The following is an 18,826-nucleotide window of genomic DNA, read 5'->3' as shown; positions in this document are numbered from 1 at the left end:
CCTGCTTCTCCCTCTCCCACTCCCCCTGCTTGTGTTCCCTCTCTCATTGTGCCTCTCTCTGTCAAATAAATAAACAAATAAATCTTTTAAAAATAAATAAATAAATAAACACACATAAATTTTTGCTAGGATTGAAATCAGAGGCCTTAAATATATATATTTAGGAATAGCAATATAAGGTGCATTCGACATAAAAAAAGTTACATGTAGCTCTAGCCCCACAAAGATCACTATCCTCTCAATAAAACAGCAGAATTACTTGGATGATTGTAAGAGTTAAGAAGCTGGATCTGTAAGAATTCTGCAACTTGTCCAGGCCAGGTTTTCTCAATCTACTGAGAACTACTGAAATTTTAGGCTGGATAATACTTTGTTGTGGAAGGCTATCCTGTGCTAAGATGATTAGCAACATCCTTGACCTCCCCCCAGGAGATGCCACTAGCACGCTCCCACTTCCAGATGTGACAACCAAAAATGTTTCCAGACATGACCAAATGTCGCCTTTGGGGCAAAATTATGCCCAACTGAGAACTTCTGGTTTAGGAACATGAAGGGGTCAAGCAGAACCCACCTACTCATGCAGCCATAGATTTTTCAAATACAGGCATGCCCTTTGAGTTGGGTCACACAACAGCAACCGGTTAGCCCCTTTGTTAAGAATTAGAATAACAGGGCGCCTGGGTGGCTCAGTTGGTTAAGCGACTGCCTTCGGCTCAGGTCATGATCCTGGAGTCCCAGGATCGAGTCCCGCATCGGGCTCCCTGCTCGGCAGGGAGTCTGCTTCTCCCTCTGACCCTCCTCCCTCTCATGCTCTCTGTCTCTCATTCTCTCTCTCAAATAAATAAATAAAATCTTTAAAAAAAAAAAAAAAGAATTAGAATAACAACAAACAACAATAATAACAGCTACTACACGTGCAATGCCAAGTGTATACTAAGTGTATTACCTCTGATATTCACAATGGCTGCCAACTAAGTTTTATTAACCTCATTTAACGAATGAGAAAACAGAGAATCACAACTTATTCAAGTTAATAAGTTCCTCTTATTCAGTGAGGAGCAAGAGAACTGGGATTAAAGTCCAGATCTGAAGGCCAACAAACTCCATCCTCTGTCCCACACTCCAAACTACCCCTCTCAAAGCAGTGCTCTTCTTGCCTTTGTTGCTGCTTATGGAGATGACATCTGGATCTCTCCTCCACATATTATATACTGCATGGGGCTGCAGATGGATGCCCGTGAGATGGCCTGGTAACCTGCCAATCTGTTTATTAACCATTGTTGTAAAACTGGAAAGTCCCCCCATGAAAGAAAAATGATTGTTCTCAGGGGACTCTGACTCTCCCAGCTACCTACCTTCAGTTTGAGACAACTTTTACCTCAGCCCAGCTCAATTTATCTTGACCACCATATAAGGTAATTGACAGAGAAGGGAGAACCACGCAAGTTCACTGTCAAAACACTATAAAATGATATCAAAGATAGGAAGTTCCTGACCATAAAGGTAGCTTTTAAAGAAACAAGACAGTTGTCAGAAAGTTTACAGACCCTGGACTGGACCATCAATATGGACCATCAAAACCCAACACCTGTGGTGTGTGGGTGGCTCAGTCAGTTAAACGTCTGACTCTTAATTCTCAGCTCAAGTCTTGACCTCAGGATTGTGAGTTCAAGCCCCGCACTGGGCTCCATGCTGGGGGTGGAGCCTACTTAAACAAGACAAGATAAAACAAAACAACCCCAACACCACTCCTGCTTGCTGAAATGTTCCCAAGTTCCCGACTCCTCCCGTTCATCTGTGTTCTTTACTGACCATGCTCTGATGTGAAAATTCATGTACATATATTTGGACCCATGAAAGCACACATATGACAGTGTCCTTATTCCTTTTCTTTCATTCTAGAATATCAAACTTTAATAAAAATATATTTCAAAAAAAGTGGTATTGGTCAAATGTCTCTAAATGGAAACATCTTTTCCCCCCCATTAATGTGTCAGTTGCCACCCTTGGTTGCATATTGGAATCATCAGGAAACTTTAAAAATACTGATGCCTGTGTCCCACCCCAAGACATGTTATTTAGTTGGTCTGGAGTGTATGACCTGGGCCTGGAGATTCTGCAAAGCTCCCTGGGTGATTTCTGATAGGAACCTGTGGTAGATTGTTACAATCACAGTCCCTGAGGCATTATGTCTTTTATCTATCTGCATGCCCTGGTGCCCTGGTGCCCTTGCAGAATCCCCTCACACATTGACTTTGGGGGTTACCATGTGACTTGCTTTGGCCAGTGAAACATTAACAAGTATGACACAAGCAGAGACTAGAAAAACATCTGCATATCCAGGCTTGCCCTTTCTCTTACAGTTTTTGGAACTGAATGAAAAAATTCAGGTGACCCAGTTGGAGAACCAAGGCTCAGCCAACTGCCAGCACCAACCACCAGAAATGTGACTCAAGCTTTCTTAGACTCTCCAGCTCAAGGTGAGCCAAAAAACTGACTGCAGCCAGGTCAGGGACCTCAGGAAAGACCAGGAGAACAAGTACCCAGCTGAATGCACACCAAAATGCTGACAGAATAATGAGCAAATAAATGATTGTTCTTTTAAGACATTAAATGTCAGGGTGGTTGGTTATACAGCAATAGCCAACTGATTCAGCAGCCAAGGTTGAGAAGCACTGGTTACATAATAAGTTTGGAGATTCTTTATTATTTATATTTATTTATCACAAAAGCAAAGCTCACCGTTAAATTTTGGAAGCTACAAAAATTATCAACACAAACAACACAAACCATGACTGAATCACCAGAGGCAATGAATGCTAAAGTTGGGCTTGTTTGTTTGTTTTGTTTTCAAATGGCTTAATCATGAGAAGCAAACTAAAATCAAAGAGGGAGACAAACCCTAAGAGACTCTTAATCATAGAAAACAAACTGAGGGTTGCTGGAGGGGAGGGGGATGGGGGATGGTAACTGGGTGATGGGCATTAAGGAGGGCACAGGATGTAACGAGCACTGGGTGTTATATAAGACTGATGAATCACTGAACTCTACCTCTGACACTAATGATATATTTTATGTTAATTGAATTTAAATTAAAAAAAATTTTTTTTAATATTTTATTTATTTATTTGACAGAGAGAGAGACAGCGAGAGAAGGAACACAAGCAGGGGGAGCGGGAGAGGAGAAGCAGGCTTCCCGCAGAGCAGGGAGCCCGATGCGGGACTCGATCCCAGGACCCTGGGATCATGACCTGAGCCGAAGGCAGACGCTTAACGACTGAGCCGCCCAGGCGCCCCTAAACAAATTTTTTTTAAAAAGGAAAGCTTACAATAGAGAAGAATTACATGTTAGTACCTTTTGCAAACTGAGCTGGGACAGAAAGAGACTGGGGGGCTGCCCCTCAACCTGACCCCTTTGAAACAAAGACAGCCATAATGTCCCTGGCCATCTAGCTCAGGGAAGGGGGAGAGGGCTGGCTCCGTACAATGAGCACTCCTTGCCCTCCACTCACTCACTCCTGGCTGCCTCTGGTCGGTGCCCTTCTTCAGTTCTCTCCTAACACATTTTTAAGATTGATTGATTGATTGATTTAACAGAGGGGGAGAGAGAGAGAGCACAAGCAGGGGGAGCGACAGGCAGAGGGAGAGGGAGAAGCAGGCTCCCCGCCAAGCAAGGAGCCCGACACAGGGCTCGATCAAAGGACCCTGCGATCATGACCTGAGCCTCAGGCAGATGCTTAACCGACTGAGCCACCAGGCACCCCTGTCCTGACACATTTTTAAACAATGTCAAAATACTATAGTGCACTCATATATCCTAACTTGTTTTCACTTGTATCATATTTTCCCAAATCACTCAAAACTTCATGACCATAATTTTTCCTCTTAGCATGTTAGTGGCCTTAACACTCTCATTTCAAAGCCTTTTCTCCTCATTAAGAAATTAATTACTGTAAGTACCTAGAAAAAGGCTTGAATGAAGCAGTATAATTTCCATAAAGAAAATTTATTGCATTTAAATACGTTTGTCACTAATGTATAGAAGCACAAATCTTTCTGTCTTGAAGGCTCAAAAACATTTTTGTATAAGTACTTTCCCTGAGCTGAGCATACCTGAACTCCTATCAGTGCTTTCAGAACAGACACTAAGTGGGCAAAGAGCAAGATGGTGAGAGGCATAAAGAAGGACCTTATTTTAGACTCTTTTGAAAACTGTACTAACTCCTCTGAATTACATAGTTAGTAATTATTACTTCATCTTACTACTACCTGCAAGTTATAAAAGGGCCTGCCTTACAGCCTTAGGCACTGAAGTCTTTTGCTTGTTAATTTTTAATAATTGAGATGACTTGTTTTGACAGAAGTGGTTTGGCAAGTGAAAAAAGCCAATTTTTTCCAATTTTTAATAAAGAATAATAATGTGTATTAGGATTTTTGTTTGTTTCATTTTTATTTTGTTCTTTTTTAAAACTTTCAAATGCCAAAGCTGTCATCTGTGTAGAATTTGTAGTTCTCCTCAAAAGCCATGCAGTAGTTCAGCCACCAGGGGGAGCCTGGAAGACTTTTTTTTTTTTTTTTTTTTTTAAAGTACCTGCTCAAAGCCTGTTACTGGTTTGGGGCTTTAAGGTGTTCCAAAAATGTGGCTAAACCTGTCTTGCTGTGCAGAATAATTCCTCTATCACAGACACACAGACGTGCAAAGCACTTGGGTTTTTTTTTCTACAACACAAGGTTTCCAAGTTAAGTTGTGTTTCTATATTTGAAAACTATATGGTGGCTAACTGAACATAATAAAAAAATAATAATAATTTTAAAAAAAGAGTCTCTGAAAATTAGGAAAAGTCATTGAGAAGAAAAGAAAGGACAAAGAAACGGATAAAGGAGCTAATGTCCAACAAATTAAATTGACAGTAGCCATGAAGACCGATTACGTCAATACAAAATACAATAGAGAATGATGGTAGTGGTTGTAGGTCATGTCCTGTGGAATAAAAGGACCATCCACTAAAACCAGTATTTTCTTCACAGCTGGATGAATCACTTCAAAGGTCTCAAACCCTAAAAAGGCTCTTCCTTCCCCAAATCCCAATGTGGAAGTCAGAAGAAAAACAGTCTTAATATACATTACACCTTATCAAGCTGTACTCTCGTGATTTGTGCACTTTACAGTATACCCTGGAAAAAGACAAACAAAACCCAAAAGTTATAGATATGTTGAAATTAAAATAACTTTGCCTTTAGTGCCCTTCTAATACAGCACTTCTTCTCATAGGAAGAAATAAATAAAATTAAAATGTAACGTCATTATATTACCAATTATTTTCATCACCATGCTCTTAACTTACTTAGAGACTGCAACAGCTTTAACTTGTATTTTTCCATCAGGCAGAGTAATAGGCTTCGTATACTTAAATGTATTATTTTCACCATAACCAATTCTCTTTAGAAATTCAGGTTTGCTGCCATCCAGGGTATAATATATGTTGACATCAGGGGTGTCTGAAAAAACCAAAACAGGGTAACTGTAATTAACACTAAAGTAGCACAGTCTCTGTGGGTCAGTTAATTAATGAGATTTTTTATACATCATAGGAATGAATAACAATAACTAGCAATAAGTGAGTTCTTTCTCTGTGCCAGGCACTGTGCCTTGTATGAATTAGCTCAACGCATGTGTACAACCCTGTGTGACAGGTCCCATTTTATACCCACTTTATAGATGAGGAAACTGAGTCCCAGAGGGGTTAAGAAGGTTGCTCGATAACAGCAGAGTTGTGGTTTCACTTTGGCTATGGATCCAGAGCCCATGCTCTTGAATCACGATGCTATTGTGCCGTTCCAATAACGCACTGAGGCAAGTAGAGCAGGGCTCCGTTTTAAGACTACAGCACTCATTTAGAAAGCAGAAGCTAATTTTTTATTTTATTTTTTTTAAGATTTATTTATTTATTTATTTGTCATCCCTAATTTTTTATTTTTTGAGCATTGCTTCAGAAATGCTATTACTGGGGCGCCTGGGTGTCTCAGTCGGTTAAGCCTCCAACTCTTGATCTTGGCTTAGGTCTTGATCTCAGGGTTGTGAGTTCAGCCTACTTAAAAAAATGCTTTTTAAAAAGAAATGCTTTTAAGGAGTGCCTGGGTGGCTCTGTCGTTAAGTATCTGCCTTCGGCTCTGGTCATGATCCCAGGGTCCTGGGATCAAGCCCCGCATCGGGCTCCCTGCTCGGCGGAGAGCCTGCTTCTCCCTCTCCCGCTCCCCCTGCTTGTGTTCCCTCTCTCTCTGTGTCTCTCTTTAAAAAAAAAAAAAAAGAAATGCTTTTATTATATTTTATTTGGGCTTGGTAAATGATTCCCACACTTCTTGGAAAATTTTAAAAGGTAATAAACTCATACAATTCAAGGTTCAAAACGTCAAAAAAGTTTGCTAAGAGAGGAGATCTTAAAAGTTCTTATCACAAGAAAAAAAACTGTTGGTGATAGATGGTAACTACATTAATTGTGGGGGTGACTTTGCAGTATATATAAATATCAAATCATTACATTGTATACATGAAGCTAACATAAAGTTATACATTAATTATATCTCAATTTTTTAAAAAGTCAAAAAAGGATATACAATTAAAACCCTCTCCCACCCCTGACATCAATCAGATGGCCAAAGGCAATCAATGGTGTCTTGAGTATCCTTCCAAAAATATTTTACATCCATACAAGCATGTATATATTCTTATTTTCCCCTCTTTTTTAATACAAATGGTGACATAACATATCCTGTTCCACACACTTCTTTTTTCATTGAACAATATTATCTTGGATAGTTTTCTATACTGGTATACAGGGTGTCCTCACTCTTTGTTATGTCTGTATTGGGTTCTATCCCTATACAAATGAACCAATATTTAACCAATTCCCTACAGGTGAATATTTAGGCTCTTTTTCTTTTCCTTTCTTTCTTTTTCTTTTGCCATCATAAGCACTGCAATGAATATCTTTGCAAGAAGTTCTTTTAATATCTGTAAAATATGCGGGGCACCTGGGTGGCTCAGTCATTAAGTGTCTGCCTTGCGCTCGGGTCATGATCCTGGGGTCCTGGGATCGAGCCCCGCATCGGGCTCCCTGCTCCGCGGGAAGCCTGCCTCTCCTTCTCCCACTCCCCCTGCTTGTGTTCCCTCTCTCGCTATGTCTCTCTCTGTCAAATAAATAAATAAAACCTTTAAAAAAAAATCTGTAAAATATGTAGAACTAGTATTGCTCAGTCAAAAGATATTTTAGCTAATATGGTCAAACTTCCCTTCACGGACACTGAAACAATTTACATTGTTACCAGCAATGCATGAAAGTGCCTGTTCCCCCACACTCACCCCTATAGTGTGGTATTAATTTTTCTTTTATTTTTGCCATCTCCTAGGTGTAAAAAGAAACTCATAGTTTTAGCTCATATTTCTTACATTTTTGAGTAAGATTCATTCATTCATTCAACAAATATTTATCAAGTACCTATTCTGTGCCAGACACTGTTCTAGGCACTGGGGAATACACCAGTGACCAAAGACCCGGCTCTCTGGGAGCCTCTTTTTAGGAAGGACACACAAACAGTAAACAAAACAAACAAGTATATACATTATATCAAGTGGTAATTAAATGCCAGGGAGTAAATAAAGCAGGGGATAAGGTCTGCTCAGCTAGTAGGTAAAGGGATGGGTAGATGTATATTCCCCTATGTTTAAAATACATTTATATTTCCTTTCCTATAAAATGTCCTTTCACATCTTTTGCCCACTTTTCTATTGGGTTACTATTATTTTTGGTATTGAATTGTAGAACCTATTTATTTATCTATTTATTTATTTATTTAAAAGATTTTATTTATTTATTTGAGAGTGCGAGTGCACACGAGTGGAGGTAGGGGCAGAGGGCAATGAGAAGCAGACTCCCTGCTGAGCGTGGAGCCCCACCCTGGGCTCGATTCCAGATACCAACTGAGCCACCCAGGTGCCCGGAACCTCTTTATTTATTAAACATTTTAAATATTAGGCAATTTGGATACTTTATCATTCATATCATCATTTGTCAATAATAATCCACCTTCTCCCAAGAGTTATGGGCATATTCATTAAAATTTGTATTCTGGTTTGAGAATTTTTAAAAATACTACTAGCTTTTAAGATAAAGGGAGATATAGTATATTACACAATATTCTTAGCTGGAATTTGTCTAGGAAGCACAGGGGTCACCAGATTTATAGATATAGATTTTACACATTAACTATCAAATATATAATTGGGGGGCGCCTGGGTGGCTCAATGGTTAAGTGTCTGCCTTCGGCTCAGGTCGTGATCCCAGGGTTGTGGGATCAAGTCCCGCATTGGGCTCCCTGCTCAGCAGGGAGCCTGCTTCTCCCTCTCCCTCTGCTGCTCTCCCTGCTTGTGCTCTCTCGCTCTCTCTGTCAAATAAATAAATAAAATCTTTAAAAAATATATATATATAATTGGAATTTCAAAGTCTTTTTTTTTTATTTTTTATTTTTAAAGATTTTATTTGACAGAGAGAGACACAGCGAGAGAGAGAACACAAGCAGGGGGAGTGGGAGAGGGAGAAACAGGCTTCCTGCGGAGCAGAGAGCCCAATGTGGAGCTCGATCCCAGGACCCCGGGATCATGACCTGAGCTGAAGGCAGACGCTTAACGACTGAGCCACCCAGGCACCCCTCAAAGTCTTTTTATTATTATTATTATTTTTAAAGATTTTATTTATTTATTTATTTGACAGAGAGAGACACAGCGAGAGAGGGAACACAAGCAGGGGGAGTGGGAGAGGGAGAAGCAGGCTTCCCGCGGAGCAGGGAGCCCGATGTGGGGCTCGATCCCAGGACCCTGGGATCATGACCTGAGCCGAAGGCAGACACTTAATGACTGAGCCACCCAGGTGCCCCTCAAAGTCTTTTTAAACAAGTATTTGTTCATATGTTTTATCTACAAAGCTTTCCTGGGGCACCAAGTTGGCTCAGTCAGTAGAGCATGTGAGTCTTGATCTCAGGGTCATGAGTTCGAGCCCCACATTGGGCACAGAGATTAAGAAAAAAAAAAGCTTTTTCTTCTCCTTATGTTAACTATATATATACATGTTGTCTATAAATGTATATCAAATGTATACATTTTGATATACAAATATCAAATACAAAATGATTTGATATTTATATATACTGCAAAGTCACCCCCACAATTAATGTAGTTACCATCTATCACCAATAGTTTTTTTTCTTGTGATAAGAACTTTTAAGATCTCCTCTCTTAGTATATATATATATATATATACACGCCTGTCATTACCAGGATATGTATTCACTGCTTTCTTTCTGTAATAATAGTTAAGATTTATTTTGGCATTACTATGTGCCAGACACTGCGTACCTCACATAACATGTCAACTCATTTAATTCTCACAGTGGCTCTAAATGGCAGACAGTATTCTCACTAACAATGAAAAAACTGAGACTCAGAAAGGCTAAGTAATGTGTCGCTAGAAGTTGTCAAAAGCAGGATTTAATCTCCAGCATGTCTGACTGGAAAGCCTGTGTTAGTAGGTCAAATTACTATCCCAGCAAAATAACAAGAATCCTGGGATAGCGCAGGGAAGAACTGGGACATCTTACCTTGGCTAATGTGAGTCAAGGCATTGCTGCAACTGTCTACTGTTACAAATGAAAAGTTAGTCAAAGCCAACCACTTTAATCCAAATATATACCACTCTATAAATCACCAAGTACAACCCTGTTTCAAAATTTGGAACTTTTATAAAATTCCCAAGGCCTAATTATAGAAAGCATGCAAAGTGATAAATCAACAACCCGATGAACATTAAGAGTATGGCAAGGTTATTTTACATGCTTTCAAGTACATTTGATTCTTACCAGATTTCATTTCCAAAAGTGTATTGTTATCAATTTCATGGTTGGCTTTTCCGGGGGGAGGCACTCGCAATGGTATGATCTGAGGAACACACACTGAGCCTGCAGTCATCTTCCCTCCTTACATTAAAAAAAGTGGATGAAAATAAATTCCAATGGGCACCTTTTTGAACACAAAAGTTGAAGAGAAGTGCTTTGTTTAAGTACAGCAAAACTAGTAAAAACTAAGAGAATGCCACCAAAAACATTATTTTTAATTCAAATAATTATCATTTCAGCTGCATTTTTTTTATTCTTATGTTAATCCCCATACATTACATCATTAGTTTTAGATGAAGTGTTCCATGATTCATTGTTTGTGCACAACACCCAGTGCTCCATGCAGAATGTGCCCTCCTCAATACCCACCACCAGGCTAACCCATCCTCCCACCCCCTCCCCTCTAGAACCCTGTTTGTTTTTCAGAGTCCATCGTCTCTCATGGTTCGTCTACCCCTCCGATTTCCCCCTCTTCATTCTTCCCCTCCCGCTACCTTCTTCTTCTTCTTTTTTTTTTTTCTTAACATATATTGCATTATTTGTTTCAGAGGTACAGATCTGAGATTCAACAGTCTTGCACAATTCACAGCACTTACCAGAGCACATACCCTCCCCAGTGTCTATCATTCCAGTCACCCCATCCCTCCCACCCCACCCCCCACTCCAGCAACCCTCAGTTTGATTCCTGAGATTAAGAATTCCTCATATCAGTGAGATCATATGATACATGTCTTTCTCTTTTTGACTTATTTCACTCAACATAATACCCTCCAGTTCCATCCACGTCGTTGCAAATGGCAAGATCTCATTCCTTTTGATGGCTGCGTAATATTCCATTGTATATATATACCACATCTTCTTTATCCATTCATCTGTCGATGGACATCTTGGCTCTTTCCACAGTTTGGCTATTGTGGACATTGCTGCTATAAACATCGGGGTGCACATACCCCTTTGGATCCCTACTTTTGTATCTTTGGAGTAAATACCCAGTAGTGCAATTGCTGGATCATATGGTAGCTCTATTTTCAACTTTTTGAGGAATCTCCATACAGTTTTCCAGAGTGGCTGCACCAGCTTGCATTCCCACCAACAGTGTAGGAGGGTTCCCCTTTCTCCGCATCCCCGCCAACATCTGTCATTTCCTGACTTGTTAATTTTAGCCATTCTGACTGGTGTGAGGTGGTATCTCATTGAGGTTTTGATTTGGATTTCCCTGATTCCAGCTGCATTTTTGCTGTTGAGGTCTTGTGTGGGATTTTGATTATCTAAATACTTACCTCACATCTGGGAAAAGAGCATGAACAAATGGGATGGGGAAATGACATTATTTTAAATGAACAAATTAGATGAATACAAGAGTCCCCCCCCATCCATGGGGGAAATGTTCAAGACCCCCAGTGGATGCCTGAAACTACAGATAGTGCCAAACCCTATATGTACTGTTTTTTCCTATACATATATACCTATGATAAAGTTTAATTTATTAAATTAGGCCCAGTAAGAGATTAACAACAACAATAATAAAATAGAACAATTACAACAGCATACTATAATAAAAGTTATGTGAATGTGGTCTCTCTCAAAATATCTTTTTTTTTTTTTTAAGATTTTATTTATTTGACAGGGAGAGACACAGCGAGAGAGGGAACACAAGCAGGGGGAGTGGGAGAGGGAGAAACAGGCTTCCTGTGGAGCGGGGAGCCCGATGTGGAGCTTGATCCCAGGACCCTGGGATCATGACCTGAGCTGAAGGCAGACGCTTAACGACTGAGCCACCCAGGCGCCCACTCTCAAAATATCTTATTGTACTGTACGCACCCTTCTTGTGATGATGGGAGATGATCAAATGCCTACATGATGAGATGAAGTGAGGCGAACGATCTAGTCACTGTGATGTGGCATTAGGCTACCACTGACCTTCTGACGTCAGAAAGAGGATCATCTGCTTCTAGGCCCCACTTGACTGCAGGTAAGAGAAACCATGGAAAGCAAAACTGCAGATAAAGGGAGACTACTGTACATCAGAACAGAGACCAACAGTCCTGATCTGATCTGAGCTTCCCCTAAATCATTATCACCCTTTCCTGCCTCTTGTTAACATGCCACCTCTCTTGGCTTCAGGGCAAGTGGTCACCCAAGAGGAACAGAAGTAACTCTGTATGTGGCATGAAATGTTAATTTAGAGCCAACTCCCTTGGGAAAGTTCCAGGTTCAAGGCCCTGCTGTTGTCGCCAAGTGGTTCTTGCATTTGAAAGCTGCAGAATACCATGCCTCAGCCGAAAGTTGGCACTGATTTAAACAGTGAGCAACAAGCAAAAAGTCTCCCACTCTACCTCCTGTTTATAAATAATTAAGTATAAGTATGGAGGCCTTACTGATCTTTTTTGGTGGGATGGAGTATAATTCTTAATGCATAAAGGATAAAGGGGGGGAAGGAACCCTCACCTTAATACAAAAACCATTTACATCTCTATGCAGCCTTTTCAAATTTTAACAATTATGGATACATAAGTTTCACTCAGTTATAATCTATATGTTCATTCAATTTTTATAGTGTACTTCTTGCACCCTCACTCTTTTATTTACAATTTTCCACATACTTATATCATCTTATTTATTATTTTGTGGTTGGGCATTTAGGCTATTACTAGTTTCTTTTTAATTTTGGTTGGTGCAATTCTAAATAATGTTGCTCTGAACAACTTCTGGTTTTAATTTTGCCACAGACTACATTCCCTAAAGTTGGATAACTAAATTTAAGAAGTGAATTTAATGCCTGGTTGGATAGTTCCAGGTCAGAGGCTAAGAATTTAAATTGCAGATACTGATTTTAGAGTAATAGCCTGTACAGAAGGATTGCTGGACTCGGGGAAGGGAGAGAGAGGGAAGAAGAAGGTGCTGTTCCTCATTTTTCCATTTAAGTAAGAGGCAGTTAAAATTAAAATAGTTGAGAAATTAGTCCAAAAAAAAAAAAAATAGGAGAGTAATACGCGCCGTAATTAGGAGCTACCCTTGGGAGGCTGGGGCGGCCAGTGGGCCCCAAACAAAGAGAATCTAGAAGTAGACCGACATGCTAGGCCCAAATGACAGTCTGGGATCAACAGCAGCCGTAACCCCTTAACTCCTTCCATCAATACCGCCCCCTCGCCGCCCGGATCCGGAACCCCATCCGGTCCCTGTCCCTGTCCATCAGGGGCAAACAGGGACGCCCGCTTCCTTTCGGCTGGAGCGAGGGAGGCCCTTCTCCTCCTCCATCCCTCCTCCTCCGGCCACCGGGACCTGTATTGGAGCCCCGAGGTACCGCCACGGTCCCCAGTCAGGAAGCCCACCTCTCACCTCCTCTTGCCCTCTCCTCGGCCGCCTCCTTGGGTTTCCACAGACGCTGCCAGTCGGGCCCCGCCCACGAGAGCCGAGCAGGTGATTGGCGGAAAATGCCTTCCTAGCAACCAGCTCCGCCCCTGCCGCTAGGTCCGGAGACTGGTACCAGCCTCGAGCGCCTTTCCTAAGGCTTCACGTCAGGTCTCTGAGAATATGCCTTCACCGACATTGGAAAGTGCTCGGAAGTGGCGTCCCAACTCAGAGTGAGGGAACCAGGCTCGTTCGTCCGACAGGCATTGACATTCTGAAAACCAAGATGTAGTGGCGCGGGCAAGTGAGGCGGATCAGGCGTGCCTTGGCCACCTCAAGCCGACAGAACAAGTAAGGACCGGCTGCGACACGAGGAAGAAGGCCCCTGCCCAAGCCGGGCGCCGTTTTTCCCCTCTTCCCGGTTCGTCGGTTCCCCGACTGGCTATCTGGCGATCCCGAGCGTCTCTCCCCTCAGGGGCCGGGAACTGGGCAGTCATGGCTGAGGTGAAAGTGAAGGTGCAGCCGCCCGACGCGGATCCGGTCGAAATAGAAAACAGGTAAAACCAGTGAGGCTCGCTTCCCGGCTTTGGAGCCCCCCGCAGGCGGCCGGACGTTTGGGCAGCCGGACCCCTTCTCCCGGGACCCTCGGTAGATACCCGCGCGCGCAGGAAGGAGACTGGGGATTTGGAACCCCTCTCCCATCCGTGGAACGTAGATTTCTTAAGAAGTTCCGAGCGAGTTTGACAGTTTGTAACTTTCTGTATCTCCCCTTGCCCCGGTGCTGTTCTGAAAGTTGTGATGATGTGCTTCCTTCCTGCATTAAGGTGATCTACGCCCAGAGAGGATTCGGCGTTTTTTCCGTAGTACTTGTAGCTACATATTCTCATCCAGGATCGCTCTTGTCGCTAAGGGAATTCTCTAGACAGAACATTTGGGCGAAGTTAGGATGCAGTTTGTGGTTTTTGAAGAGACATTAAGCCAAATGGTTTCTGTGCAGTACTTAAGTCAAGATTTTAGGTCACATCAAGCCTCTCCTAATTTTAAGTTCGCTATCCGTGCACTATTTTTAGTTCATCACATAGTTTTAGAAGACCTTAACTTTCTCAGACTTAGGAAAACACGTATGATGATCCTATGACAAAGGTGGATATTTGGGCTTATTTTTGTTTGGTAGAGATAATTCCAAAAGCAAGCCCCAGTTATGGTGACTTGTCATAACAAATTTTGCCTTCCTACTGGAAGTGTCTGATTTACCTCCTCCTTGCAGACTTATGGCTGCCCAACGCACTGAATATTTATTTTGTCATACTTGTTCCATCTGAGAACATTGAAGCCTCAGCTTTAATATTTTTTTCTGTGTTTTCATTTGACTTTTGTTCTAATTTAAAGTTCATATTAGTGAGAAAAAGAAACAGTCCTCTTAAATAATAGTAATAATGTAAACATGTACTTTATTTTGCCCAGTGTCTAACATGCTTTGATTCAGAACCATCATAGAAACCCAGATGATCTGATTTTAGCATAGGGCACTTGGGTGGCTCAGTAGATTAAGCGTCCAACTCTTGATTTCAGCTCAGATCATGATCTCAGGGTTGCGAGATTGAGCCCCACATTGGGCTCCGTGCTGGGCGTGGAACCTGCTTAGGATTCTCTTTCCCTCTCCCTCTGCCCTTCCCTCCTTACCGCTCCCCCCCACTAAACCTCCCACTAAAAACAAACAGATTATCTGCCAAATGTGAATAAAGGCACAGTTTCTTTCTTTCTTTTTTTTTTTTTTTAAGACTTGGAACCTTAAATGGAATTTTTTTTAGCATTTTTTTTATTTTATCATGTTGTTAATCACCATACATTACACCATTAGGGTTTTTTTTTTTTAAGATTTTATTTATTTATTTGACAGAGAGATAGAGAGAGAACAAGTAGGCAGAGAGGCAGGCAGAGGGAGCGGGAGAAGCAGGCTCCCTGATGCGGGGCTCATGGGATCATGACCTGAGCCGAAGGTAGCCGCTTAACCGACTGAGCCACCCAGGCGCCCCTACATCATTAGTTTTTGATGTAGTGTTCCATGATTCATTGTTTGCATATAACACCCAGTGCTCCATTCAATACGTGCCCTCTTTAATACCCATCACCAGGCTAACCCATCCTCCCACTCTCCTCCCCTCTAGAACCCTCAGTTTGTTTCTCAGAGTCCATAGTCTTTCATGGTTTATCTCCCCCTCCAATTCCCCCCCCCCTTCATTTTTCCCTTCCTACTATCTTCTTTTTTTTAACATATAATGTATTATTTGTTTCAGAGGTACAGGTCTGTGATTCAACAGTCTTACACAGTTCACAGCTCTCACCATAGCACATACCCTCCCCAATGTCTATCACCCGGCCACCCCATCCCTCCCACCCCCCACCACTCCAGCAGCCCTCAGTTTGTTTGCTAAGATTAAGAATTCCTCATATCAGTGAGATCATATGATACATGTCCTTCTCTGATTGACTTATTTCGCTCAGCATAATACCCTCCAGTTCCATCCACGTCGTTGCAAATGGCAAGATTTCATTCTAAAGGCACAATTTCAAACTGTTCTGCTTGTATCCTTGCCCCCCCACCTCTTGAAATAGGTAAAAACATGAATAATATTGTTACTGCCTTTCTTCCTAGGATTATAGAATTATGTCACCAGTTCCCTCATGGAATCACAGACCAAGTAATTCAGAATGAAATGCCTCATATAGAAGCCCAGCAGCGGGCAGTGGCCATCAATAGACTGCTGTCCATGGTAAGGCAAATTCAACTAGTTCATGTAATCATTTATGTGCTGTGATTGTCATTACTTCCTAGTATGTGAAACCATTCGAAAGTGTCTTAGGTTAAGACTCCAAGCCAGGAAGCGGCTCAGGCTGCCTGAACTGAGGAAAGAAGAAATAATTACACATCATTATACAAGATGAATGAGGGGCACCTGTGTGGTGCAGTCGGTTAAGCATCTGACTCTTGGTTTCCATTCAGGTCATGATCTCTGAGTTTTGGGATCAAGACCCATGTGGGCTCTGTGCTCAGTGGAGAGTCTGCCTGAGATTTTCTCTGTCCCTCTCCCTCTGCCCGCCTCACCCGTGTGCTGCCTCTCTCTCAAATAAATAATTTTTAAAAATGAATAAAATAAATATATTTTGTTTTAACCGTTGTATTTGTTGACCTAATTGTCATCGTGTACACAGGGCACATAGGGCTAGTCTGCTCTCACCTTCTGTTTGCTTCTTGCTGCTGATGTTGGACCATTCTCTATGAAATATGCCCTCTGCCAGCTATCACAGAGTCAGTTCATTAGGGTTTCTCTCCACAATTTCACTTTGAGCATTTCAGGAAGCAGGAATGAGTCCAGTAACACTACAATGGGGTTTTTCAATGAAGCCCTTCTACCTGCTTTTACCTCTTCTCTTGTCCTGGGGCCTTAGTGTCATTCTCGTCCACTGTCCAAAAACACCCCACCTTGTGGCACCCCATCCTCTAAGTCTACCTATTTCTCCTTCCATTTCCCCTACATCAAAGATCCCCTGTCTTGGAAGCATTTCACTTTGATCGTAGTAGAAACTGGGAAAAAGATTTCTACACTAAGGACTCATGGAAATTTGAGGACAGGTGAACTTTCTGTTAAACTACTCCCTTCAACCTTCTAGCTTAATGGCTGGAAAACTTTTTCTATAAAGTGCCAGATAGTATGTATTTAGGCTTTGCAGGCCATGTGGTTTCTGTCACAAGTACTCTGCAAGAAAGCCATGGACCGTATATAAACAAACGAGCATGGCTGCATTCTAGTAAAATTTATTTATAAAAACAAGCAGTGGGCCAGATTGCTGACCTCTCTTTTAGTACTCAAACAATTGGTGATCTCTAATCAGTTCACCCTGGTGAAGGACTTGGCTCTAGGAGGGATAGTGGAAGGGATGCTGGAAGTTGTGGCAAGGGAAACTGTTTTTGTCCTCTGACTGCCCTTTCAGCCCTTTGCTTTCTGTCTGAAAATCATCCTCAATATCTCCCCCTCTCTTTCTCCACCTCTGCAGCCCCATCCACTGCCAGTCCTGTTGTCTGGAGGATATAAGCGGTGGTGGAGCTATGATGAATTTTAAGGGAATAAGTATTAGTAAATCACAAAGTGTTGCTGATTTTAGCTCTTAAACAGCTCTCAGATTTGCCCCCTCATTTCCATTCCTACTACTCCCGCATGTGTTCAGGTCTTGGCTTTCTCCTGGACTATTAGAGTGTATTCTAACCCGCTCTCCTGGCTCCGTCTGCCTTAGAGAAGGTAGCCTGATCATCTTAAACACAGATCTAGCCAAGTCACTTCTGACCCAGAATCTCAGCACTAGAGATTCAAGTCCAAACTCGTGGCTTTACCACACTGAGCTGCTACCTTCCTCACCTGCCTCATCTGCCACCACTCTGCCTCAAAAGTTAAGTTTCAGGGGAATGGATTGTTTTTGGTTCCCTGCGCCTCATGCCTCAGGTCCTTTGTCTTCCCTGGTTAGACCGCCCTTCTTCCCTTTCTTCACAGACTAACTCCTCATTATCCTTCAAGACTCAGCTCCGCTTTCTGTCTCCCAGAAAGCCTCCCTGAACCCCAGGTTGGGCCAAAGCTGCTGCTCTGAGCGCCTGTTCTACTCTTTACTTACCTCTATGTTAATGCCAACCAGATAGTTGAAATTAGCTGTGTGATTCTCTTTTAGAATTCATGTTGGTCCCCCGAAACATATATCACAGTACGGGTGTTCAGCAAACATTCATAGGCTGAATTAAACAACCTCCAAATGGAACTTTGTGTTTCAATTTTGCTACTTAGTGGGGTCCGGGGAGGAAGTTATTGCTGTTCATCCATATGTAAACCTGTTTGCAAGGCATGTGTCATCCCAGTCTTAACTCATGGGAATGGGGCCTCTCAATCATGGGTTCCCCAAACTGCCAGAAGCCCAGTGGTACAGCCACCTGAGTGCTCCGGAGTTCAGACCCGAGGAATTTCCAAATCACATCAGACAGGCTTTACTTTACTTTTGACTTGTTATATAAAACCAAAACTATTGCATCTTTGATTCATTGCTTGATCTTTCTGCCTAACTGTCCATGTAATACAATAGAAATCACACAAATCAGTAAATGTCCTATTAACATTGCAAATTTTATTTGATCATCATGTTATAGAATATTTATGCATGTTAGTCTTTATTTGAACTTTTTATTTATACAAATTATATTTTCATTTTTATGTTTATATTATATATACTTAGTGAATTTGTTTGAATTTGAATGTGGATTTTTATTTATTATTCTAAAGCTGCTGCTTTTTTAGAATTCATTATGCATTGGTCATATAACAAAGTCAGAATGTAGCATATAGGAAACTGTTAGGTATTTATATTTTGGAAAATGACAAACTAAGAAGCTATGTATGTTTTCAAAAATATATTACATGTGATATGTAGGCAAAAACTTAAGTCTTAAGTGAGGAACTAACAACTGTGCAGGGTAGGATATTTTGGTTTG

At 41.6% G+C, this 18,826-nt stretch overlaps 2 protein-coding genes across 7 annotated transcripts in view; one reads left to right on the top strand and one right to left on the bottom strand.

The window, feature by feature from the left end:
• DZANK1 (double zinc ribbon and ankyrin repeat domains 1) overlaps positions 1-13,226 on the bottom strand; it is a 62,499-nt gene extending 49,273 nt beyond the window's left edge. Inside the window, exons 1-3 of one of the 2 annotated variants that reach the window (XM_064572771.1) lie at positions 11,767-13,226; positions 9,910-10,069; positions 5,346-5,499 (exon numbers count right to left, since the gene is read on the bottom strand). In XM_064572771.1, coding sequence (XP_064428841.1) covers positions 5,346-5,499; positions 9,910-10,018 — 263 coding nt within the window. In that variant the 5' untranslated portion in view covers positions 10,019-10,069; positions 11,767-13,226. Of the gene's footprint in view, positions 1-5,345; positions 5,500-9,909; positions 10,141-11,766 lie in introns of those variants that run through there. The other variant, XM_045885366.3, reaches the window with a different exon arrangement.
• Positions 13,227-13,511: 285 nt separating this feature from the next.
• POLR3F (RNA polymerase III subunit F) overlaps positions 13,512-18,826 on the top strand; it is a 21,569-nt gene continuing 16,254 nt past the window's right edge. For 4 of the 5 annotated variants that reach the window (XM_064572775.1, XM_064572773.1, XM_064572774.1 and 1 more), the window contains exons 1-2: positions 13,642-13,853; positions 15,953-16,070. In XM_064572775.1, the coding sequence (XP_064428845.1) occupies positions 13,792-13,853; positions 15,953-16,070 (180 nt within the window). In that variant the 5' untranslated portion in view covers positions 13,642-13,791. Of the gene's footprint in view, positions 13,854-15,952; positions 16,071-18,826 lie in introns of all 5 variants that reach the window. The other variant, XM_064572776.1, reaches the window with a different exon arrangement.

Source organism: Mirounga angustirostris, unplaced genomic scaffold, assembly GCF_029215605.1.
Source record: "Mirounga angustirostris isolate CCGP_5_RB_7025 unplaced genomic scaffold, mMirAng1.0.hap1 SCAF_10, whole genome shotgun sequence".
Lineage (NCBI taxonomy): Eukaryota > Metazoa > Chordata > Mammalia > Carnivora > Phocidae > Mirounga > Mirounga angustirostris.
Note: the sequence above shows the minus strand (reverse complement) of the source record. Positions and strands in the feature narration are given on the sequence as shown.